The 19,603-nt window shown below is 39.4% G+C and overlaps 1 protein-coding gene across 1 annotated transcript in view; it reads right to left on the bottom strand.

Annotated features, from left to right (window-relative positions):
* The window catches only part of SCUBE1 (signal peptide, CUB domain and EGF like domain containing 1), a 234,118-nt gene that overhangs the window by 18,206 nt on the left and 196,309 nt on the right, over positions 1 to 19,603 (bottom strand). Inside the window, exons 8-12 of the mRNA XM_081331381.1 lie at positions 18,298 to 18,420; positions 8,778 to 8,894; positions 5,964 to 6,086; positions 1,914 to 2,033; positions 595 to 687 (exon numbers count right to left, since the gene is read on the bottom strand). Coding sequence (XP_081187507.1) covers positions 595 to 687; positions 1,914 to 2,033; positions 5,964 to 6,086; positions 8,778 to 8,894; positions 18,298 to 18,420 — 576 coding nt within the window. The remainder of the gene's footprint in view (positions 1 to 594; positions 688 to 1,913; positions 2,034 to 5,963; positions 6,087 to 8,777; positions 8,895 to 18,297; positions 18,421 to 19,603) is intronic.

The raw sequence follows: 19,603 nt of genomic DNA, 5'->3' as shown, positions 1-19,603 counted from the left end.
AGGACCTGCAATTGCGATCAGGGTGTAAAAAAAATGGCCTCTTCACTGTGTAACTTGCTGGAACAATGGTGGTGGCACAGTGGTTAGAATGCAGTATTGCAGCCTATTTCTGCTGACTGCAGTTCGATTCTCACCAGCTCAAGGTTGACTCAGCCTTCTATCCTTCTGAGGTCAGTAAAATGAGGACCCAGATTGTTGGGGGCAATATGCTGACTCTGTAAATTGCTTAGAGAGGGCTGTAAAGCACTGTGAAGCGGCATATAAGTCTAAGTGCTATTGCTATCTTGCCAAGGACTCTGGTCATCTGCAAATCCCACAGTTTGACCAGGCACAAGGTGATGAAATTGTTGAGGAAGCCACCAGGTGCTTTCTGGGTAGGGCATGCACCTGGGGGCAACCCACATTTTTTTTCTAGAATGTCATTGCAGGCAGTCACATCATCTTGGGATAAGGTGTATTTTGTATTTCCTTAAAGAAGCTTCCCTTTAAACTCATATTGTATATCCAAAAGCTATAATAGGATCACTCACCAAGATTATTAACATGCAAGAAGTTACACTAATTATGTCAACAAATTTCAAACAGTGTTCTTACCCATACAACCTGGTAGTGTACTGTTGCGTTTTTGTTGTGACTTGCCCTGTTGTACTGGCACTCCACAGCTTACTGAATAACTATTTTCTGAATCTGAACAAAATGAAAAGAGAAATAAGTATCTCAGTGTCATCCTTTCCTTCCACTGACCTATAGAAATATTGTTAATATGTATTCATGTTAATTAAAGTAATTGGGTACAAAGCTGGTTTGACATCCAGATGTACCCAATCAGTTTTGTCACATGTTTAGTTGATCAAGATAATCATAAACACCCGAGTCATTTATATCTGTAAATAACTTTCCCCTTGATAGCTGCCAGCTTTGGGATAGGATGAAGCCAGAGAAAAGCTTAGATCAACAGTTGCATTAAGGATTCTTTCTATGGGTTCTGGGGCAGCACAAACATTTGCTGTACACACACACACACACACACACACACACACACACACACACACTCCCTGTCAATGGTGCTGTTCTTCTTCACAGGCTATAAAGCAAATTAAGGGTAGGGATTTTGTTCCCTTCCCCTCCCATCAAATGTTCATCAGACAGTGAAGAAACTTCCACCCCAGGATTGGGCTAAGGCTGGGGGATGAGGCAAGTGTTTGACACAAGCATATTACAAGTGCATTCAAAGAGAGCCCTAGAAGAGGTTGCTACTGGTGCTGGTTGGGATGATTTTACTATGATTTCCAGAACAGAGAAAAATAAGTTCGTTGTTCACATGGTTAATCAGCTATTGCCACATGACAATGCAAACCAGAAAAGTTTGGGGAGATACAAAGAATTGTCCCTCACTGCCTGAATAGGCCAGCCAGAGAACTCAGCATAGAGGAGTTTCAAAAAGCTGGAATGTTCACTACCCAAAGTTTGGAGGCAAGAATGTGCTTTTAAATGGCCAAAAGGTCCCGGTCTAATTCAGCCCAGTAAAGCTATTTGACAGGGACCGTGGTCGAATGGTCAGTGAAAGGCCTCAAAGGGCAACCTCAATGCTCAACGTTTTTGTATAATAACCTAATTATTAGTAATAGCTTACAAAAAGCTTTACTGACTATTCTTCCCATTTGTCCTGTCCCCAGTTGTATTTACAAACTATTTGTTTGAACAGTACTAACGGAGATGTATTTTAACTCACTTTTAATGCCTCTGTGTGGTCAAAAGTTAAGAATACAGGTAGTGTGTATGCTGCCCGTAGAAATGAGTGGAGCTTCAATTGCATCGTTGTGACACCATCTTGACCTTTTTCAATATACCTTGCAGACATCTCTGTGTAACTTATTTTATGGACCAGAGGAAAAATGTTTTTAGATACCAACCTGGAACGAAAAGGGTGTTGGATGGACAGAATAAGAAACAGTTCTCAATTCCTCCTGATTTGCTACAGAGCAATTGAGCCTTGGGAACTGGATTGGCACCGGGCAAACATTTCACCATCTCTGAGGAAGAAAAAAGCAGGAAGGAAGTGACTAATTCAGAGGGTTCATCCTTTCCATAAGACCATCGTTAACGACTGGTATCCACCCCCTTTATTCCTAGATCTGCAGATAAATATTTCAGTCATGCTGACTGAAACTTGATTCCTTGATCCATAAGAATCTCATTTGGTATGTCTACTCTACTGAAGATTTTGACCAATTTCTCTATTATTCTTTTGGCAGTCACATTCCTTAATGGAACTGCTTTAGGATACCTAGTGATATAGTTGCAGACAGCTAGGATATAGAAATGGTGGAAAATATTTGAACCCCAGGTGGTAGATGTTGTTGGTGGTTTGTTCTCCAAACTTGTTATTCAGTTTCCAAACATTTCATCACCAGGCTAGGTAACATCATGAGTGGAACTTGGATCGATGATGTTACTTGCTGACAAAACATTTGGAAATTGAATAACAAGCTTGGAGAACAAACCAACAACAACAACTAGGATAGGGTTTTTAGCTTTAATAGATTGTGGCGAAGGGCCTACAATATCCAAGGCTATTTTAGAAAAGAGAACAGGAATTAAAGGTTCATTTCCATAGGAACTTTGTCTCCTTTTGATTTTACCAATCGACAAACAGGACAGGATCTACAATACTGAGCTATCACAGATCCCTGGCTAATAGATCCTATCCAAAATTCTGCAAGTGATCCTACCCCTACCCATATGTCCAAATCATAGACTCTTATAAGCTATCTCCAATATTGCTTTGTGATATCCCTGATGAACTAACTGTTCAGTTTGTTCCTTTGGGAACAAATAGAGATGAAGTCTTATTCGATACAGCAAGCCATCTTTTTCATGACATCTGGATGTCGTTTCCTTGTTCCCCTCCTTTTCTGCTGCTAACCAGAATGTTGGGTCTTTCTTTTGAGAGAGCCCTAGGTGAATTTCCCATTTATGAACCTCTATCCCTATGGGTTCACTTCTAGCTTTGTCAGCTTTTCATAAAGCTTTCTCTTTTCTAGAACATCTCACTTTTATTAAACCAGGATGGCTAGGAAGAATCTCAGGTCCCTTCCTGCTTCTGCTCCATCCCCTGCTTCTATGTAATCCTCGACTAGTTCAATTGCCCTTTGACCTCATTCTCGGCCATGTTTTTCTACCCAAAACCTCAATTTCTAGTTATACAATAATTCTGATGCAGTTGAAAGGTTAATTCTTAACATATTTGTTAAAATGTCCTTTTGTATATGGTTACATTGCGGTAGCATTATGTCATGACAATATACTGTATGTCAAAATCATGTAATAAATTGTAATTATTCACTTTTATTCAGTCAAAACAAAAAAATGTTTTCTTGCTAAATATAAAAATAAATAGGCTATGGTCCACTTTATTGCATGCCTTACTGAAATCCAAGTATAGTATATCCACAGCATTTCCTCGATCCATTAATTTAGTCATTTTATCAAAGAAAGCAATAAAGTTTGTTTGGCATGATCTGTTTTTAACAAACCCATGCTGGCTTCCACTAACTGCCTTGTTCATTTCATAATCACAAACTGTGATTATCTTTAATTTTATTATTTATGGTTCGTTGCACTCTGGATTTGGCATTTTTATCTACCTATCAAGTTCTTTGCAAGGACCTAGAATAGACAGTTGTGGATGTTTGATGGTGTTAGATGTATTGTCATAGGATGTGAGCTGCTCCAAGTAAAGGTGACTTTTGCAATTGAATGATAGTGATTTTGTCAAAGCTGATGGTGTTCCAAGGGGTGCTCCAATTGTTTTAAGATTGCACCCAGGGTGCTTATTACTATTGGTATTATCTTTGCTTTATTTTGTCACAGCTGTTCTATATCTTTTTATTTTGTTATATTCTCTAGTTCTTTCTCTTCTCTTCTGCTGTCTCTAGATATTCAGACTTTCTTTTGTTTTTTATATTGATAATGGTTAAGTCTGGGGTATTATATGGCAGGTGCCTGTCTGTTCGATTTCTAAAATCCCAGAATACTTTAGCTTTTTCATTTCCTATGACTTTTTCTATTTGATGATTCCACCAGTTCTTGCTTGTAGACAAATGATATTGCAGATATTTTAGTGCACCATTGTTGCTACTTTGTCATGCCACTGTTTGTAGTCAGTCTGTGCAATCTCCTTGCAGTAGCTAACCAGGTGGTCCACTATTTCTTCAGCTACTTTGCAGAGGCAGCACTTTTATTTACATTTTTATTTTATTACATATTTTATTTGGGTTTTTAAAAAACAGTCTATTGAAAAATCACATATTAATAATTGTCAGAGATGGCATGGGAATACTTTATGAAATTTGATAGGTATGAGAAACAAAATAATTCAAAGTGAAATAACAAGCTATGGATTAAAGATATATTCTAAATGCCATGGCATTACAGGTAGTCCTCGACTTACAACAGTTCATTTGGTGACCATTCAAAGTTACAACAGCACTGAAAAATGTGACTTATGACCGTTTTTCACAGTTAAGATCTTTGCAGCATCCCCATGATCAGGTGATCAAAGTTCAGATGCTTGGCAATTGGTTCATGCTTATGACCGTTGCTGTGTCCCAAGATCATGTGATCCCGTTGCAACTTCTGACAAGCAAAGTCAATTGGAAAACCATTCACTTAACAACCTGGGTTACTAACTTACCAACTGCCGTGATTCACTTAACAACTATGGCAAGGAAGGTGTAAAATGGGGCAAAATTCATTTAACAAATGTCCCACTTAACAATAGAAATTTTGGGCTCAACTGTGGTCATAAGTTGAAGACTACCTGTATTATCCATTGTGTTTGGGGAAAAAGGGGGGGTCACTCCAGTAGTAAATGTGGAGAGGCCGGTACTTCCACTGCAGGAGCAGGTTCTTCACGTGAGGATCCTGAGATTTATAGCAACGGATGGACAGAAAAATGGAGTCTGTAGCTGTCCTAAGGGAGCTTTTTCCACTTAAGCTGCTCTTTCCTGAAGAAGCATACCCCATTATCTCTCATCCTTCTCACCTATGGGTTAGATCCCTTCAATCTGCTATACAAAGCGCAGCTGTAAAATCTGCAGTTGGTCTCAAATGCTCATTGGAGGACAAGAATCACTATTCACACACCGGTGCTGAAGATACCATGTAGGCCTCTAACATACAATTCAAAGTGCTGACCTAGATAGCCTGACATTGAGGTACTGCCTGGGCCAGGGGTAGGCAACCTTGGCTCTTTTATGACTCGTGGACTTCATCTCCCAGAATTCCTGAGCCAGCAAGGTTGCCTACCCCTGGCCTGGACTATCTATTTCAAGTAGATCCTACCAATCCAGATAGAGTAGAGGTAGTTAACGGGTAGTTGGTACTTCACCAACATGAGATCTAGGCCAAAGCGACAAACTCCTGGTTTTCATCAAGAGCAGCCACCTAATGGAACAGACTCCCCCTCCAAAATTTGAGTGTTCCATCTCTACAGACCTTTAGAAAAGCCTTAAAATCGGAGTTGTTCAGATTTGTATTTGTTTAAGAACTATCATCAAAACACTTACATTTTTTCATTTGTAATTCCCAACATGACTTGAAAGATTATTATTTTTGTATTATTAGTATATTACTAATGTTATGCTTATTTTTGGTTGACAACTCACACCACTTGGGAACTGGTACTATGTAAAACTAAATAAATAATAAAACTGAAATCAGTTACTTTTACCTCCTTTGGAGAAAATGCTCACTATGAAGGAAATGTGATTAAGAATTAAATGAAAGGGAAGGAAGAATTTGTGCAACAAAGGAAAGAGAAATGCAGAAAGTCCCTCTCACAATATACCATAAATACTGAATGGGTACAATATTAGGCTTGAAAAATAAAAATTATTTACTCAAGACATTCATGCAACAAGCGAAAGAATGGGAAATGTCTATTACACAGTGTTACTTACCAACACAATCTTTCTTATTCCAGTGTAATTTTTTTCCAGATGGACATAAACACTCATAAGCTCCCACAGTATTAAGGCATCCATATTCACAGCTTCCATTGTTGATGCTACATTCATCCACATCTAAAGATATATTTAAATTAGATAGCATTGCCTTGTAAGGCTTTGTTTCCATTTGCATGAACGATATTTAAAAAAATACTACATTGTATTTTAATATTGAATAATACTAAATGCAATGTTTTATATCAATGTTCACTGTTCCTAAAAAAAAAATTCCCCCAAATCTCCACAACTGGTGTTCAGATAGCAGACAATCTGGGTATAGAGTAGAACAGTGTTTCTCAACGTTGGCAGCTTGAAAATGTGTGGACTTCAACTCCCCAAACGCCCAGAAAAAGCATGCTGGTTGGGGAATCCTGGGAGTTGAAGTCCACATATCTTCAAAGCTGACTAGCTTCAGAAACATTAGACTAGTCCAGGGGTAGGCAACCTCGGCTCTTTTATGACTCATGGACTTCAACTCCCAGAATTCCTGAGTCAACTATGCTTACTCAGGAATTCTGGGAGTTGAAGTCCATGAGTCATAAAAGAGCCGAGGTTGCCTACCCCTGGACTAGACTGTAAAGTAAAGTAAAGTACTGTAAATTCACCCCAAAAAACCTCACCATAGAACAGGGGTTTTCAAAGTTGGCCCATTTATGACTTGTGGACTTCAGCTCCCAGAATTCCTCACCAGCATGCCTGGCTGAGGAATTCTGGGAGTTGAAGTCCACAAGACATAAAAGGGCCAACTTTGAAGACTCCTGCCATAGAAGAAAGTGATGGCCAAGCACTTCCTATATTGTTGTTAAGAAAAATCACAAAAAAACCTTGGGAGACTTTCACTTCAGCAAAACAAACGGCCAGCTACAATTCAGTTTAATAGTTGTAGTTATTTCTCCCATCCTACGCTATCCTCAACCTTGGCAATAACCGTTTCATCGTTTAGTTCATATTTACAAGTTGTCTCTATGACAATTTAGACTGGCTTAAAACTACCTTGTGTCATAAGTCCCCTTAAAGAATTAAACTCTTTATATTGTAATTCTCTATAGAGTGGGAGTGTCTTCTGCAGAGTCATAGAGAAGGCCTTCTCAGCTGCTGTCCCCTTCTGGAATACTGTCATCCTGGAAATCAGGTTGAATGTTACTCTCCTGAGATTTTTTTTTTCTTAAAAAAACCCCACACGGAAGACCTAGGTTTTCCAGCATGCTTTTAGGGTTGGAGATGGAGTCTGATAATTCCTACAGAAAGGGAGTGTGATTTAAGTTGGGAGGTCTGTACATTTATGTAATAAATAAATAGCCCTAGCAAATAAATAAAATGCTTTATGAGGTTGCTGAATACACATCAAACAGTTTCAGGCAATCTCAATGGGGTTTTAACACATTACAATTGTCAATTGATAATGCACTTGTAATCTGTCTCTGCATCTGTATAACTATCCTGCTTTCCCATTCTTCCCATTCTAAAATAAAACCTTTATCAGCCTAGCCGCTCTACGCATCTGATAAAGAGAGCTGCCTAATAATTTAGGCCTTTTAATAAAATGCGTTAACCCAATTTTTTTGGGAACGCCAATAATTCTTCATCAGAAATTCAAGCCCTTTTAGATGAAAATTATGAGAGATAAAGGCAGTCCTCAACCTAGCTTAACATGACAATGGCATTGTGTCTCTTTCAAACATGTAAATCTGAGGCATGTTGGCTTCTCCATTTTTATTCCTTTTCTAGGTTCCTCTGCTGACTAATCTTGGGGACCATTTGAGTTGATTGTTTTGGTAGGGCATGAATTATGGAATTTATTGAGAATATTATCTTGTTCATTAATCATCATCATCATCATCATCATCATCATCATCATCACAGGATATAAATAATTCTGAAAAAAAGATTGCTGGGACAAATAAATTATTATGCAGAAAGCAAACAATTCTGACATTTAGGAGCCTTGGTGGAGCAGTGGGCTAATGCCTCCTTAAGTAACACCAGCTGCCTGCAATTAGTGCAGGTTCGCGTCCCACCAGGCTCAAGGTTGACTCAGCCTTCCATCCTTCCGAGGTAGGTAAAATGAGGACCCAGATTGTTGGGGGCAATAAGCTGCCTTTGTAATAATGCCGCTTGGGGGGGGGGCGAAAGCCCTAATAAGCAGGCATATACATAGGATGAGGGCTATTGCTAAGCACATTGATTTGTGCTTTAAATTGTAAGCCGCCCTGAGTCTTCGGAGAAGGGCGGGATATAAATGGGATTAAAAAAAAATAATCTGTGGAAAACATGAACAATAAAAATGATAAATGCAAACTAGATTAACGATTACTAGAGCTACACAGGGAAGGGAAGGGAAAATGTATTTTGGAGTGCATGGGGGTTTGCAGGCAGCAATTCTACCCACTATAACCAAAAGCATCTCTTCCTGGGATTGTGGCAGCCACATAATCGGAGCTGCTTAAGGAGTAGTTCTGCTCTTTGTAGCACACTTTTTCTTCTGTATTTGAATCACAGCCACTACCATTTTAGCAGCCATTTACATGAAAAACGATCTTGTTAGGAACAATTGACCAAACTTTAAAATGCTGAATAACTACCGCTAAGAAATCTACAAATACGAGTAACGTTTTCTCATTTTAAAATTAGATTTTCTTTTGTCTTTACGTATTTTAAGATTCTTTGCCTATTTCAAAATCTGCCTTCTTGGTAATGCAGTTTTGACAACATTGCTTTATGAAAGAATTTCATGCAAAAAGTATAAAAAAGAGTCAATCTTCCAACCTCCACAATGTGTCATTCCATATAATGTATAACCGTTGTGACATAAGCATTCAAAACTTCCAGGATAGTTGATACAGGTATGATCACAGGTCCTTTCAAATGAACATTCGTCTATATCTTGATATGAAAAAAGGGAGAGAAGAAGAAGTTGTAAATTTAACCAACACACATATTGAAAATATCCATGTTTCTTAATAGCCTGTCATAAGTTATGGTTAACAGTTGTCAAGCTATGAACAAAACATACAGTACAAGCTTTGATTTTCTGCAAGCAGAAGCTATGTGCCACCCACATGGAACAAACGGTCCACATGCAATGGCATAGATTTCTGTATTTTCTTTCCCGGAGATTATTTCCATTAAAATGTCACTTAAGGCAGCTGCTTGGGTAAAAAAAGAGGACCAAACTGGTGTTTAAAATATGAGTTGAAATGTCATATTCAGCTGTAGTGTTCATTTTGACCACAGAGAGTCACCACTGAATCTCTGTCTTGTATCAAACCAGAAATTAACTTTGCAATCTGGGATTTCAGTTTCCTTAAATTTATTTTTTTGATGGTTTAACAAGAAAATAGCCCTCACTAAGATAATAGTTAAACTTTTAAAAATTTGTGACGCTTATCGTTGTATATAATGTTCTTTTTCTAAGCCCCCAAAATGTTTTGCACCCATTCTCATTCTTGAGATAGTTAAAGCAACAGATAATTTCAATGGATATATTACTATGTGCAGTTCCCCTTTTGGGGAGAGCCCATAGTCACTTTGGGAGATGCTTTTCAATTTGCACCCAAATGTTCTGAGTAAAGAAGGTGCCATCTGAAAATATGAAAAAAAAAATCTTTGGTTCTGATTTGAATTTTATAAAAATAGATGAAGTCGTGGATGAGCAACCTAAGGACTGTGGTGGCTCAAAGCCTCCAAATCTATTTTGTGACCCTCAGATTGAAGACAATAGGGGAAAAATGATTTCTTGGCACTTTTTCCCATCATGCTTAAATGTGTTAATCTTTAGATGATTTTCCCTAAATGGAGTGAAATCAAAAAAGAAGACAATCCTGGCTTTACCCACCTGTGTTAATCACCCCAAACACTGGCTAACTTCCTGTACCACCTTCTCCTCCCAAATGTCAGGTGCACTGGAAGACAGCCTAGTGCTAATAATAATTTACCGTATTTTTCAGACCATAAGACGCACTTTTCCCCTCCCAAAAGTGGGTGGAAAAACGAGGTGCGTCTTATGGTCCGAAGGTAAGCGAAAACACTTGTCTCCCGTTCAGTCAACGCAGTCCATCAGCTCCATTGGAGAGACGTGATTGAATGAAGACGTGGAATGCCCCGCCCCTGTGATTGGTCGGCAGGGGAGGAAATACGGACGTGCCTGCCATGCCTTCTGACTGCCTCCCCCTCCCTGCGCGCGCACATTTTCTTTCTTTTACCTCGCTGCTAAAGAAATAGTTTTTGCTAAACTAAACCTCATAGGCGACTTGCCCCAGCAAAGCTGTGAGGAGTTGTCCCTGCAGGTTTCTCTGCGAAGTTTATTGGAAGTGATTTCCCATTTGCAAGATAATACTGCTAATTGTTTGAAATTGCTTCGGCATCTTAGAAAACCTATTCAGGGAAAAGAAACTACCGGTACCTACCTACCTTCCTTTCTTTCTTTCTTTCTTTCTTTCTTTCTTTCTTTCTTTCTTTCTTTCTTTCTTTCTTTCTTTCTTTCTTTCTTTCTTTCTTTCTCCCCCCTCCCTCCCTCCTTACTTTCTTTCTTTCTTCCTTCTCTTCCTTCCTTCTCTCTTCCTTCCTCCCTCCCTCCCTCCTTCCTCCTTTCCTTCCTTCCTTCTCTCTCTCTCTCCCCTCCTTCCTTCCTAGTATACCGGTACTATTTGGTTCAGAATATATTTTTCTTGTTTTCCTGCTCTAAAAACTGGGTGCGTCTTATGGTCAGGTGCGTCTTATGGTCCGAAAAATACGGTAATCTCTCTTTCTAAACAGAAGGCCCAAAAGATACGAGAAGAACTGGTTATTAAGTGTTTCTTTGAGAGGCCATGTGTAAATATATACCTATTGAATCTATGCCTATGAGAGCTTTTCTTTCTAATAGATATTTTCTAAAATTCTGGGGTGGCTTATTTGAAGTCAGAGCCACTCCAGATGGAGCTGGCAAGATTTAACTTCACCCTTCCTACCCCATCCATTTCCTATATCACTGCTGGACCCTGGGAAGCAAAATGGAGTTCCTAGAGGGGCCCATTTTTGTGGGGCTACCTTAGGACGTTTTTCTGATCTTGGAGAAGGCAGGTTGATGGGAGGGGGGGATTAGTGTGGGTCTGAAACAAGAGGAGTTTGGGATTAAAATTACATTTTCCCCCCATCCCCCAAAATCCTCTTGTTGCTTTGGTTTTGGTGTTTCACATAATATGCCCCTGTGTACTTATATTTTATGATCCCGAGAATATTAAAGCAGAATGACCTAAAAACAATCAAAGCCATTTTATATACTCCAAAGTGATCCTTCTTTTCTAGGTAATCCTGGCTTTCTTTCCCTTTCTTTTAGACCAGGGGTGTCAAACTCAATTTCATTGAGGGCAGGGCTTTTTTTCTCATAGAATGCTCAGAACGGAGTTCCAGCACCTTTTTTGGATGAAACCTTGTAGGGTAGGCAAGGCGGGTTGTATGACATGTGTGAGTTCCGGCACCTTTTTCTTTTACAAAAAAAGCACTGATTGAGGGCCACATCAGCATTGCGGTTGCCCTCAAGGGGCCGGGTGGGTGTGGTCAGGGTGGGTGTGGCCTACTGGGTGGGCGTGGCTAGAGTGCATAAGGCCTACTGGGTGGGCGTGGCCAGCTCTACATCATTCGCGTCAAGGGTGCCTATGGGGGCCTGGGCAGGAGTGGGACAGATCTGAGGGTCTCTGGCAGAAGGAGGGTCCCTGGGCCAGGGCTGAGGCAGTGGGGGCCGTTCCCTCACTGTTTCCAGGATGGCTTCGTGGGCCACATGAAACCACTTTGCGGGTCAGATCTGGCCCCCAGGCCTTGTGTTTGACATGTCTGTTTTAGACTTTAAATGCCCACAACTCCATAAACTCTTTGAGCTTTAGTAAAATCTGCTGCTAGGCTATGGTCAAGCTTCCACATTTCCTGCAATCTTTCTCTATAGACTCCCCAGTCTGATGTGGAATTCAGCACTTTGTATAGAAAAGAGAAAGGTATTTCCCTACCTTAGTCGACAGGAAAAAAAACATATTAGGAGATAAAGAAATGACTCTGAAATCTATCCAAGAATCCATTCTCTTAATCAACTGCTGCTTTCAACCATTTGTTTGATTCCTGCAGGAACTGTTCTTTTAAAAAAAACATATCCTCAAATTCTTAGCCCTATTCAAGATCAGCAAACAATAGTTGCAAGCAGTGCTTTTTTTGTAAAAAAAAAAAAAAAAGAAGGTCTCGGAACTCATGGACAGCTCTAGCTCCATTTGAAAGCCCTTTACAGAGCTGGGGGGGGGGAGAAGAAACCGCTTTAGGGAGCTTTAGGGATCTTCCCAGGCGCAGATCACTCAACTGGAAAAGGTCTGTCTCTTCTCTGCCGCGGTGCCTGCTGCCGCTCCGATCTGAGGCCAGGGGACGTGTCCACAAACCCCCCCATAGCCATGGATCCCGGCTCCGGAGGCCTGAAAAAGACCTCTGCCACTCGGATCTATGGCCATGGAGTGATTTTGTGCCCCCCTCCCCCTGCTGCCCAATCTGGCCTTTTCCAAGTCTCTGGAGCCTGGATCCATGGCTGCAGAGAAATTTTGTGGGCCCCCCCCAGCGGCCTGATCTGGGCTCCGGAAGTCTTTTCCAGGCCTCCAGAACCCGGATTGGCTGTGGGGGAGGGGTGAGAAATCACTCTGCAAGCATAGATCCAGGTGGCAGAGGCCTTTTCTAGGCCTCCAGAGCCCGGATCAGGTTGCTGGGGGTCCGCAAAATCACTTTGCAGCATACTTGTACTCGCACTGGCAGCTTAGAAGGAAATGGTTCTTCCGTTCAAAAAAAGGTGCCGGAATGCCGTTCTATGACAAAAAAACCCATGGTTGCAAGTAGAATGAGAAGATGCACTTCACACAAATCCTCAGACTAAGGTTTGGCAGTTGTACCTTTGCTTGTACTTTTCCCCTTATTTGGAGCAAAATGAAACTGAGTAACATGCATTTTCTAACATAGAAAGTATACAGCTATAGTGAAAAGAGGTGAAGCTCAAATATATGTTGTAAGCTATCCAGAGTTGCTTAAAATGATGAAAGCCAACTCTTCTTCAGCCTCATCTTTCTCTCTAATGAGAATCTTTCTTAATGAGGACTAAACTATCTCTGCTATCTTTATTAGCAATGATAGAACATATTAGCAGAAATTGCTTGTTTGGAAAACTTAAAATCAAAATACTGAGAAAATCAGGGAGAAGCATGGCGACTGCACAAATGTCACAATTTTCTTCTTCAGTCTTCCTTAATGTAAAGTTGAATTCATAGCTGTGGGGATTTATGACTATAAAATTAATACATATCATTTTATATTATGAAAAGCCATCAGTGTTATATGTTCTTAAAGATGATTAAGATGTTAATTTGGAATCCTTCTTTCAAATACAGAATTTACAATCTTCTGTTGCCAGAAATTTTCCAAATTTTATTGTGAACCCACAATTTTTGTGGCCATCCTTTGCCTTTCTTGGAGACAGAGTGAATCAGGTAGATTGTGAAGCATATATACCCTGTGCAGTGGTGGGCTTCAGCCAGTTTGCACCACTTTGGCAGAACCGGTAGCTAATTTTTTGTTGCCCAGGTCCAGAACAGACTTCCGGAAGCGACATCCACACAGAGAACCGGTTGTTCACATATTTGAATCCCACCACTGACCCTGTGCTCTAGTAGAGATACTCTAAACCCAGCCACTAAGATTTTTTTCAAATAAGAGGATTTGTGTGAGTTTAAATAAAATGAGTCTTCAACATCTTTTTTTGTTTGGATGTACAGTAAACCTTCTCCCCTATTTTTGTAAAAGCACCCTGTGCAATCTTTTGAGTGGTGCCCACTAGCTGCCCTCCTCCTTGGCTTGAGAAGATTACAACCATCCGACAGTCTTCATCACATTTCCACCAAAATGAAAGAGGTATGTTCAGTAATTCTTTTTTCTGCCAAATTCCACATCTTCATACAGACATATTTTCTCTAATAAGATCTCAGAATATTTTCACCTACAACTAGAAGACATGAAGATCATAATTTTTTGGTTGAACGTTCCAGGATGAATAATTCATTAGCCTTGTAATAAAAAAATAAAGATTTTCTAATGAGAAGCGGAGTCTTCTCTCTGGTGAAGTGTTAACTGTTTCTCATCTCCCATTTAAAAGGTCAGAATGAAAAATGGTTGTTGGTCTTAAATCGCCTCCTAGACTGTTAGCTTAGTTAAATGGTTGACTAGAACCCCGCTATTAAGGCAGTGGTGGGATTCAGGCAGTTCGCACCACTTCAGAAGAACCGGTAGCTAATTTTTTGTTGCCCAGGCCCAGAATGGACTTCCGGAAGTAGCATCTACAGAGAGAACCGGTTGTTCACATATTTGAATCCCACCACTGTATCAAGGTATCTTTTCTTATGTTGCCGTCATGGAGATCAAATCCATTTCAGTTATACATCAGTTTGTCATCTCCGAATATTGCTAACCAGAGGGAGAAAAAGCTTGAGTGTCAAATCAACCTTGAAAGGAAGAAATACAATTCCAAAGTCTTTTTATTGTTAGAAAGAAATTATTCAGACATATTAAAATATTCATTTCTTCAAAGGGGTTTGAGGAGCACAAGATTTGTGAGACCTAAGGCTAGGAATAATATCTATAAATATCAGCCTGGCAGACTAGATCAGCGGCAGAAGGGTGAAAAGAATGCAAATATTGCAGGTGGGTTATACTTTCTAAAATATTTAAATGGTTTAGACAAATCATCCTGCTATTCTGTGAAATTTATTTCTTTTCCAATGGATGCAAAATTAGTTCTGTTTTATAGGTTACCTTGGGAGAGTTTGCAGTTGAGAAGTGGCATACTTTTAAATAAATAACCCTCTTCATTCAAGGAGCAGTCCCAGGAGGGCTACACCAAATCTATGCCCCGTGGCTTTTGAGTCTGGAAGCAATGTGTTTATAAATTCAAGAAACGTATTTTCCATCAAATAGAATTAAAATAAACAGTAGCATTTCACAGGAAATAACAATCTACATTGTATTTTGAGAAAATGCAATTAAAACTTTCTGATTCTAACTGGGGTGATGAAAAAGCCAAAAAGAACCTTGGCACACGGTTTTTCAGCAACACTGAAAAATGTCACACACACACACCCCTCTAGCTATTTGAAAAACAAAAGCCCTATAAAAGACTTCTAAATTAAGTCTTGATGAGTAACCTCAAACCGCTCTTGCTTCTTCTACTAAAAACAAACACTAGGTCATTTTGCCAGCAAAGAAAGAAAGGAAATATGGTGATTCATACTTTGCTGATTGCTTCCTCCCTTCCTCCCTTATTCACCAATTATCCTGCTGAAAATCATGACAAGACTAAATCCATAAATCACCTGTTTCTGCTAGTAAGATACTAACAGTACAGTTTTTATCAGTCAACCCTAAGCACATATATCCCACAGCGAGAATAACATTTGTTATTCATCACCACAGCATAGTGTAGTAATGACAAATATGCAGAGATTTCTACAGCTTTCTTGCCCTTTTCCCAGGCAAATTCTAAGGGCCAGAAGAGGGCACTTCTATGATTTACAAAGAAAGGGAGTGAGATTATTATGGGCTCTTTTTCTGTGCATTGCTCCCCTCTGGAATCTTAGAAGGATGACCTGACCGCTTGAGCAACTGTCTGTTCTTAGATACTATTAACCAGTGCTTTTTTTGTAAAAAGAAAAAGGTGCCGGAACTCACACATGTCATACAACCCGCCTTGCCTACCCTACAAGGTTCCATCCAAAAAAGGTGCCGGAACTCCGTTCTGGGAGTTCTATGACAAAAAAGCCCTGCTATTAACATGATAAAAACTTCATGACACTTCCCTATTTTAGGCATGAAAGCCCTTTTGGAGAAGGAAAGAAATATTTTTTTACATGAATAGATATTCCAAACAAATCAGACAAATAAAATTATTAGTCACTTCCCACAGACGTCTCTGTATTTTAAAACAGGATCCGAGTTTCAGTTCCAGCATCTCAGGTCTATTGATTTTTGTCATTTTCTCTTTTATCACCCCTATTTAGCACCCATAATGTCCTCGTGCTTTACATCTACGCTTAAAAGATTAAAAGACAATTAAAAACTACTATCTTTAGGTCTGTACACATAAATATTATTCACTTGATGAAAGGAGAAGGCTTTTAGTTGCCAGTGTCACTTCCTTGTCTATGATATTTTCATTTCTTGACTAATCCCTCAATCCCCTAGGTGTGGATTTTTGGTAATTCGTGATACTAACAGGATATGTTCAGCCCTGTTTTAATTTTGAGAACAGTAGATAGTAGATGTGTGAGCCCTAGTGGAAAATAATGGAAATGTGGAAAAATGGAAAATATGGAAAATAATACTGGCAAATAGCTGCAGTCAGGGCTGTCTCCTGAAGCTCAGATGTTCACTGGGAACAAACTATAAAAATATACAGAAGAAGATTGCTGGGAATGTGTAGGTGGGCGGATGGCAGAAGTTCTGAGGGTGAAAAACAAGGAAAAAAACCTCTGGTGTGGTTACCCAACTATAATTTTTTCCTAGTTTTGTTTGCATGCACTATATTGTGTGTGTGTGTGTGTATTGCTTTGTTTGTTTTTTTGAACATCACTAGTTTGGCATCTGGCACAGGTATATTTTATTCTTGAAAGGAGCACATATAAGTTTAACGTTTATAAATTATGTCGCTTACTGCTGATATTCAGCTCTCTCTGTCTCAATCTTGCTCTCAGCCTGCTTTCCTTTGATACACCCTCCATAGAATGGATAATGGAGTATTACATGGGAGTTGTTTTGGCATATCGACTTTTTTTATTTCAAACAATTTTATCAAGAAGTCAATACCAGCTCCAAAAAAAATAGAAACAAACAACAACAACAACCAAGAACAAATTAAGAAAGGGTGTGTATGAAAAAAGTAAAAAGTAATTAATTAATTAAAAGAAGTAACTAATTAATTAAAAACCTATTTCCTGTATGTCCTCAACTTATGATTGGTTGCTTAGCAATCATTCAAAGTTACAATGGACACCAAAAAAGCTATTTACGACCTGGATTTGAAGTTCCAACAACTACCCTTGCAATCATATGACTGCATTTTGAGTCCTCGGCAACTGGCCCACACTTACAGATATTTGCAGTATCCCACGGCCACATGACCATGATACTGTCAACCTCCAGCTCGAATATCCAAATAAAAAGACCAGGGTTACTTCCATTTCTGAAAAGCTTACTGGTTTATTGAATACATGGCATGGTAAAGGCGAAGGAAAACTAACTCTAAAATCTGACCATAGCATATAACAATGACATTCCCAGCCCAACCCCTCAGATTTCCACATAGCTCATGTAAACAATTACTCTTTGTTATGAGACCCATCTGTTATCTTCTTCACACCTACTGGAATGTCCTTGAAAAGTTTCCAGACAGCTTTGTCTCAGCAAACTTTCGAAGAACAGGAAAGGTTTTGTTTCTCCAACTTACCCAGATGAAAGCCTCATCTCTCTCCCCTCCCCCCCCCCAACTCTAATGGAAAGACGAAAACAAAGAGGCATGTAGTTGCCAAATTTTCACTCTTGACAGATACACAATGTTTTTGCCAGAAACGAAAACGAAAACAAAACAAAAATGTCCCATAACGCACAATGGGTTTGCTTAATGACTGTGGTGTTCACTTAACACCCATCATAAAAAAAGTTGAGCACAGTCACGTGATGACCTGTTTAACGACCTTCATTACAACCACAATTGTAATCTCTCTTCTGTCCATAGCTCATCTCTTAGGTAAAGAAAACAACTTCAAATGCTATTTCAATCAATCTTTGTCAGCATAATCCAGTAATGGCAACCAACTATAACTATTTTCTTCTTTTAAGCCTGGTCAACAAGCCCATTTTAGAAATCTTCTTTAACCCCTTACGAAAATCCCAGAAGTAATTTGCTGAACATATGAATTTCAAAGTGAAAATCCTTCAGAACTTTAACAGAGGGTTTTTTCATAACAATAAGTAAAATTTATCCTTTTGTCATTTCTAAAAAATAGTCCTTCCATTTTTCCTCTTCCTCTGGCTCTAGTGTCTAGCCTTCAAGGTCTCCATACACACACACACACAAACACACACAGAGACACACACACACACACACACACACAGAGAGACAGACACACACACACAGACACAGACACACACATATTAAAAAACAGGAAAACTTTGATAGGCACTCACTGCCATCACTATGTAAGAAGAAAGAAAGGAATTAAGGTTTAATTTAAGCAATTACCTTGGCAGGTTCGTTCATCCGTTAGTAATTTGTAGCCCTTTTGGCAGCTGCATTCAAAGCTTCCCACTGTGTTTCTGCAGAAGTGGTCACAGCCACCATTGTTCACCAGACATTCATCTATATCTGTCAGAAACAGCAGGTGAAGAAACAGAACATGAGATCAGTCTTGTATTTCTAAGAGAAATTCCCTAGGAATATTGTATGTCATCCTAAATTTTGAGAAACAGGAAGATTTCATTTGAGTGAAGATTCCCATACCTGCCCACAGTGGAAGAAAAAAACATTTGAGCAGACCAGAATATTTGTGCAGAAAAGAGCGGTTCAATATCAACTTTTCCCCAATGGTCCAGGTAGGATGGAAAATATATTGAAGAAAGCAAGTGAAGAGTAGGTAAACTGCAGTTGTGCAGTCACATTCCACTTTGTGTGAAGATTGCTTCAGCCTTTTCAAGTGTGTTCATGTGTCTTATACAGTGAAAATTGTTCAGTTAATATATATTGGAAACTTCTATCAATATCTTCCTCTTCAAGATGTTTCTCTCCCTTTAGTGTAGAATGTATTCCAGAAAATCTTCCCTAGCTACTTGGAAACTTTTTCCTCTCACCTTTTCCATGATTTAATCTTAATTCTTTCATGTCTGTCAACTATTCTGTCCAAACTAGCCACCTTTTCTTGCTTATCAGGACCTTTGCATTGGCTTTGGTCCTGCCCAAATTCCTTGCCTTTCTGTCACCCATCCCATTTAGTTTAATTAGCAAAGAAAGACTCCTGGTTCATTTCTTTTTCCAAGAGTATACTTTACTGAGAACAAAGCGGTTGCAGATTAGACCAGGCAGAATCTGTTCCCTTGGAATGAAAACAATGCAATTAACTTTCCCTTTTCCCCTTGGCACCCCTCTATTATCAGTCAATGTCCAACTAAAAGTTCTCTGGTTGTTTTGGAAATGGATCTTGGTTTGTTTCTTTCCCATCTACATTCCTTTTGCTGACCTTGTGCTTGATCGGTGCTCCTTATAGTCAAGGCCGGCTCTGTTTCAAACTCACCTACCCCTAACCACCCACATTTCAATCTCTCCTCCTCCTGCCATTGCTGATGTCAAACTGGCAAGATGCAGTACGAAGCAAGCAGCAGAATGACTCCTATGACACCTTTCCTTAAAGATCTCTTGGGCTGTGTACCTTCATGTTTTGTTGGAATAGGCATTTTGACTCTTCTAAAGTTTTCCTGATTTGTCCTCCCTCTGTCCTTTCTATCTTTCCTGCTGTTCTGAAATATTCAGTGGATACTTTTTTTTCTACCATCTT

Source organism: Vipera berus (genome assembly GCF_964194415.1).
Source record: "Vipera berus genome assembly, chromosome: 6".
Taxonomy (NCBI): Eukaryota; Metazoa; Chordata; class Lepidosauria; order Squamata; family Viperidae; genus Vipera; species Vipera berus.
The sequence above is the reverse complement of the archived record's forward strand: the minus strand, read 5'-3'. Positions and strand labels throughout refer to the sequence as shown.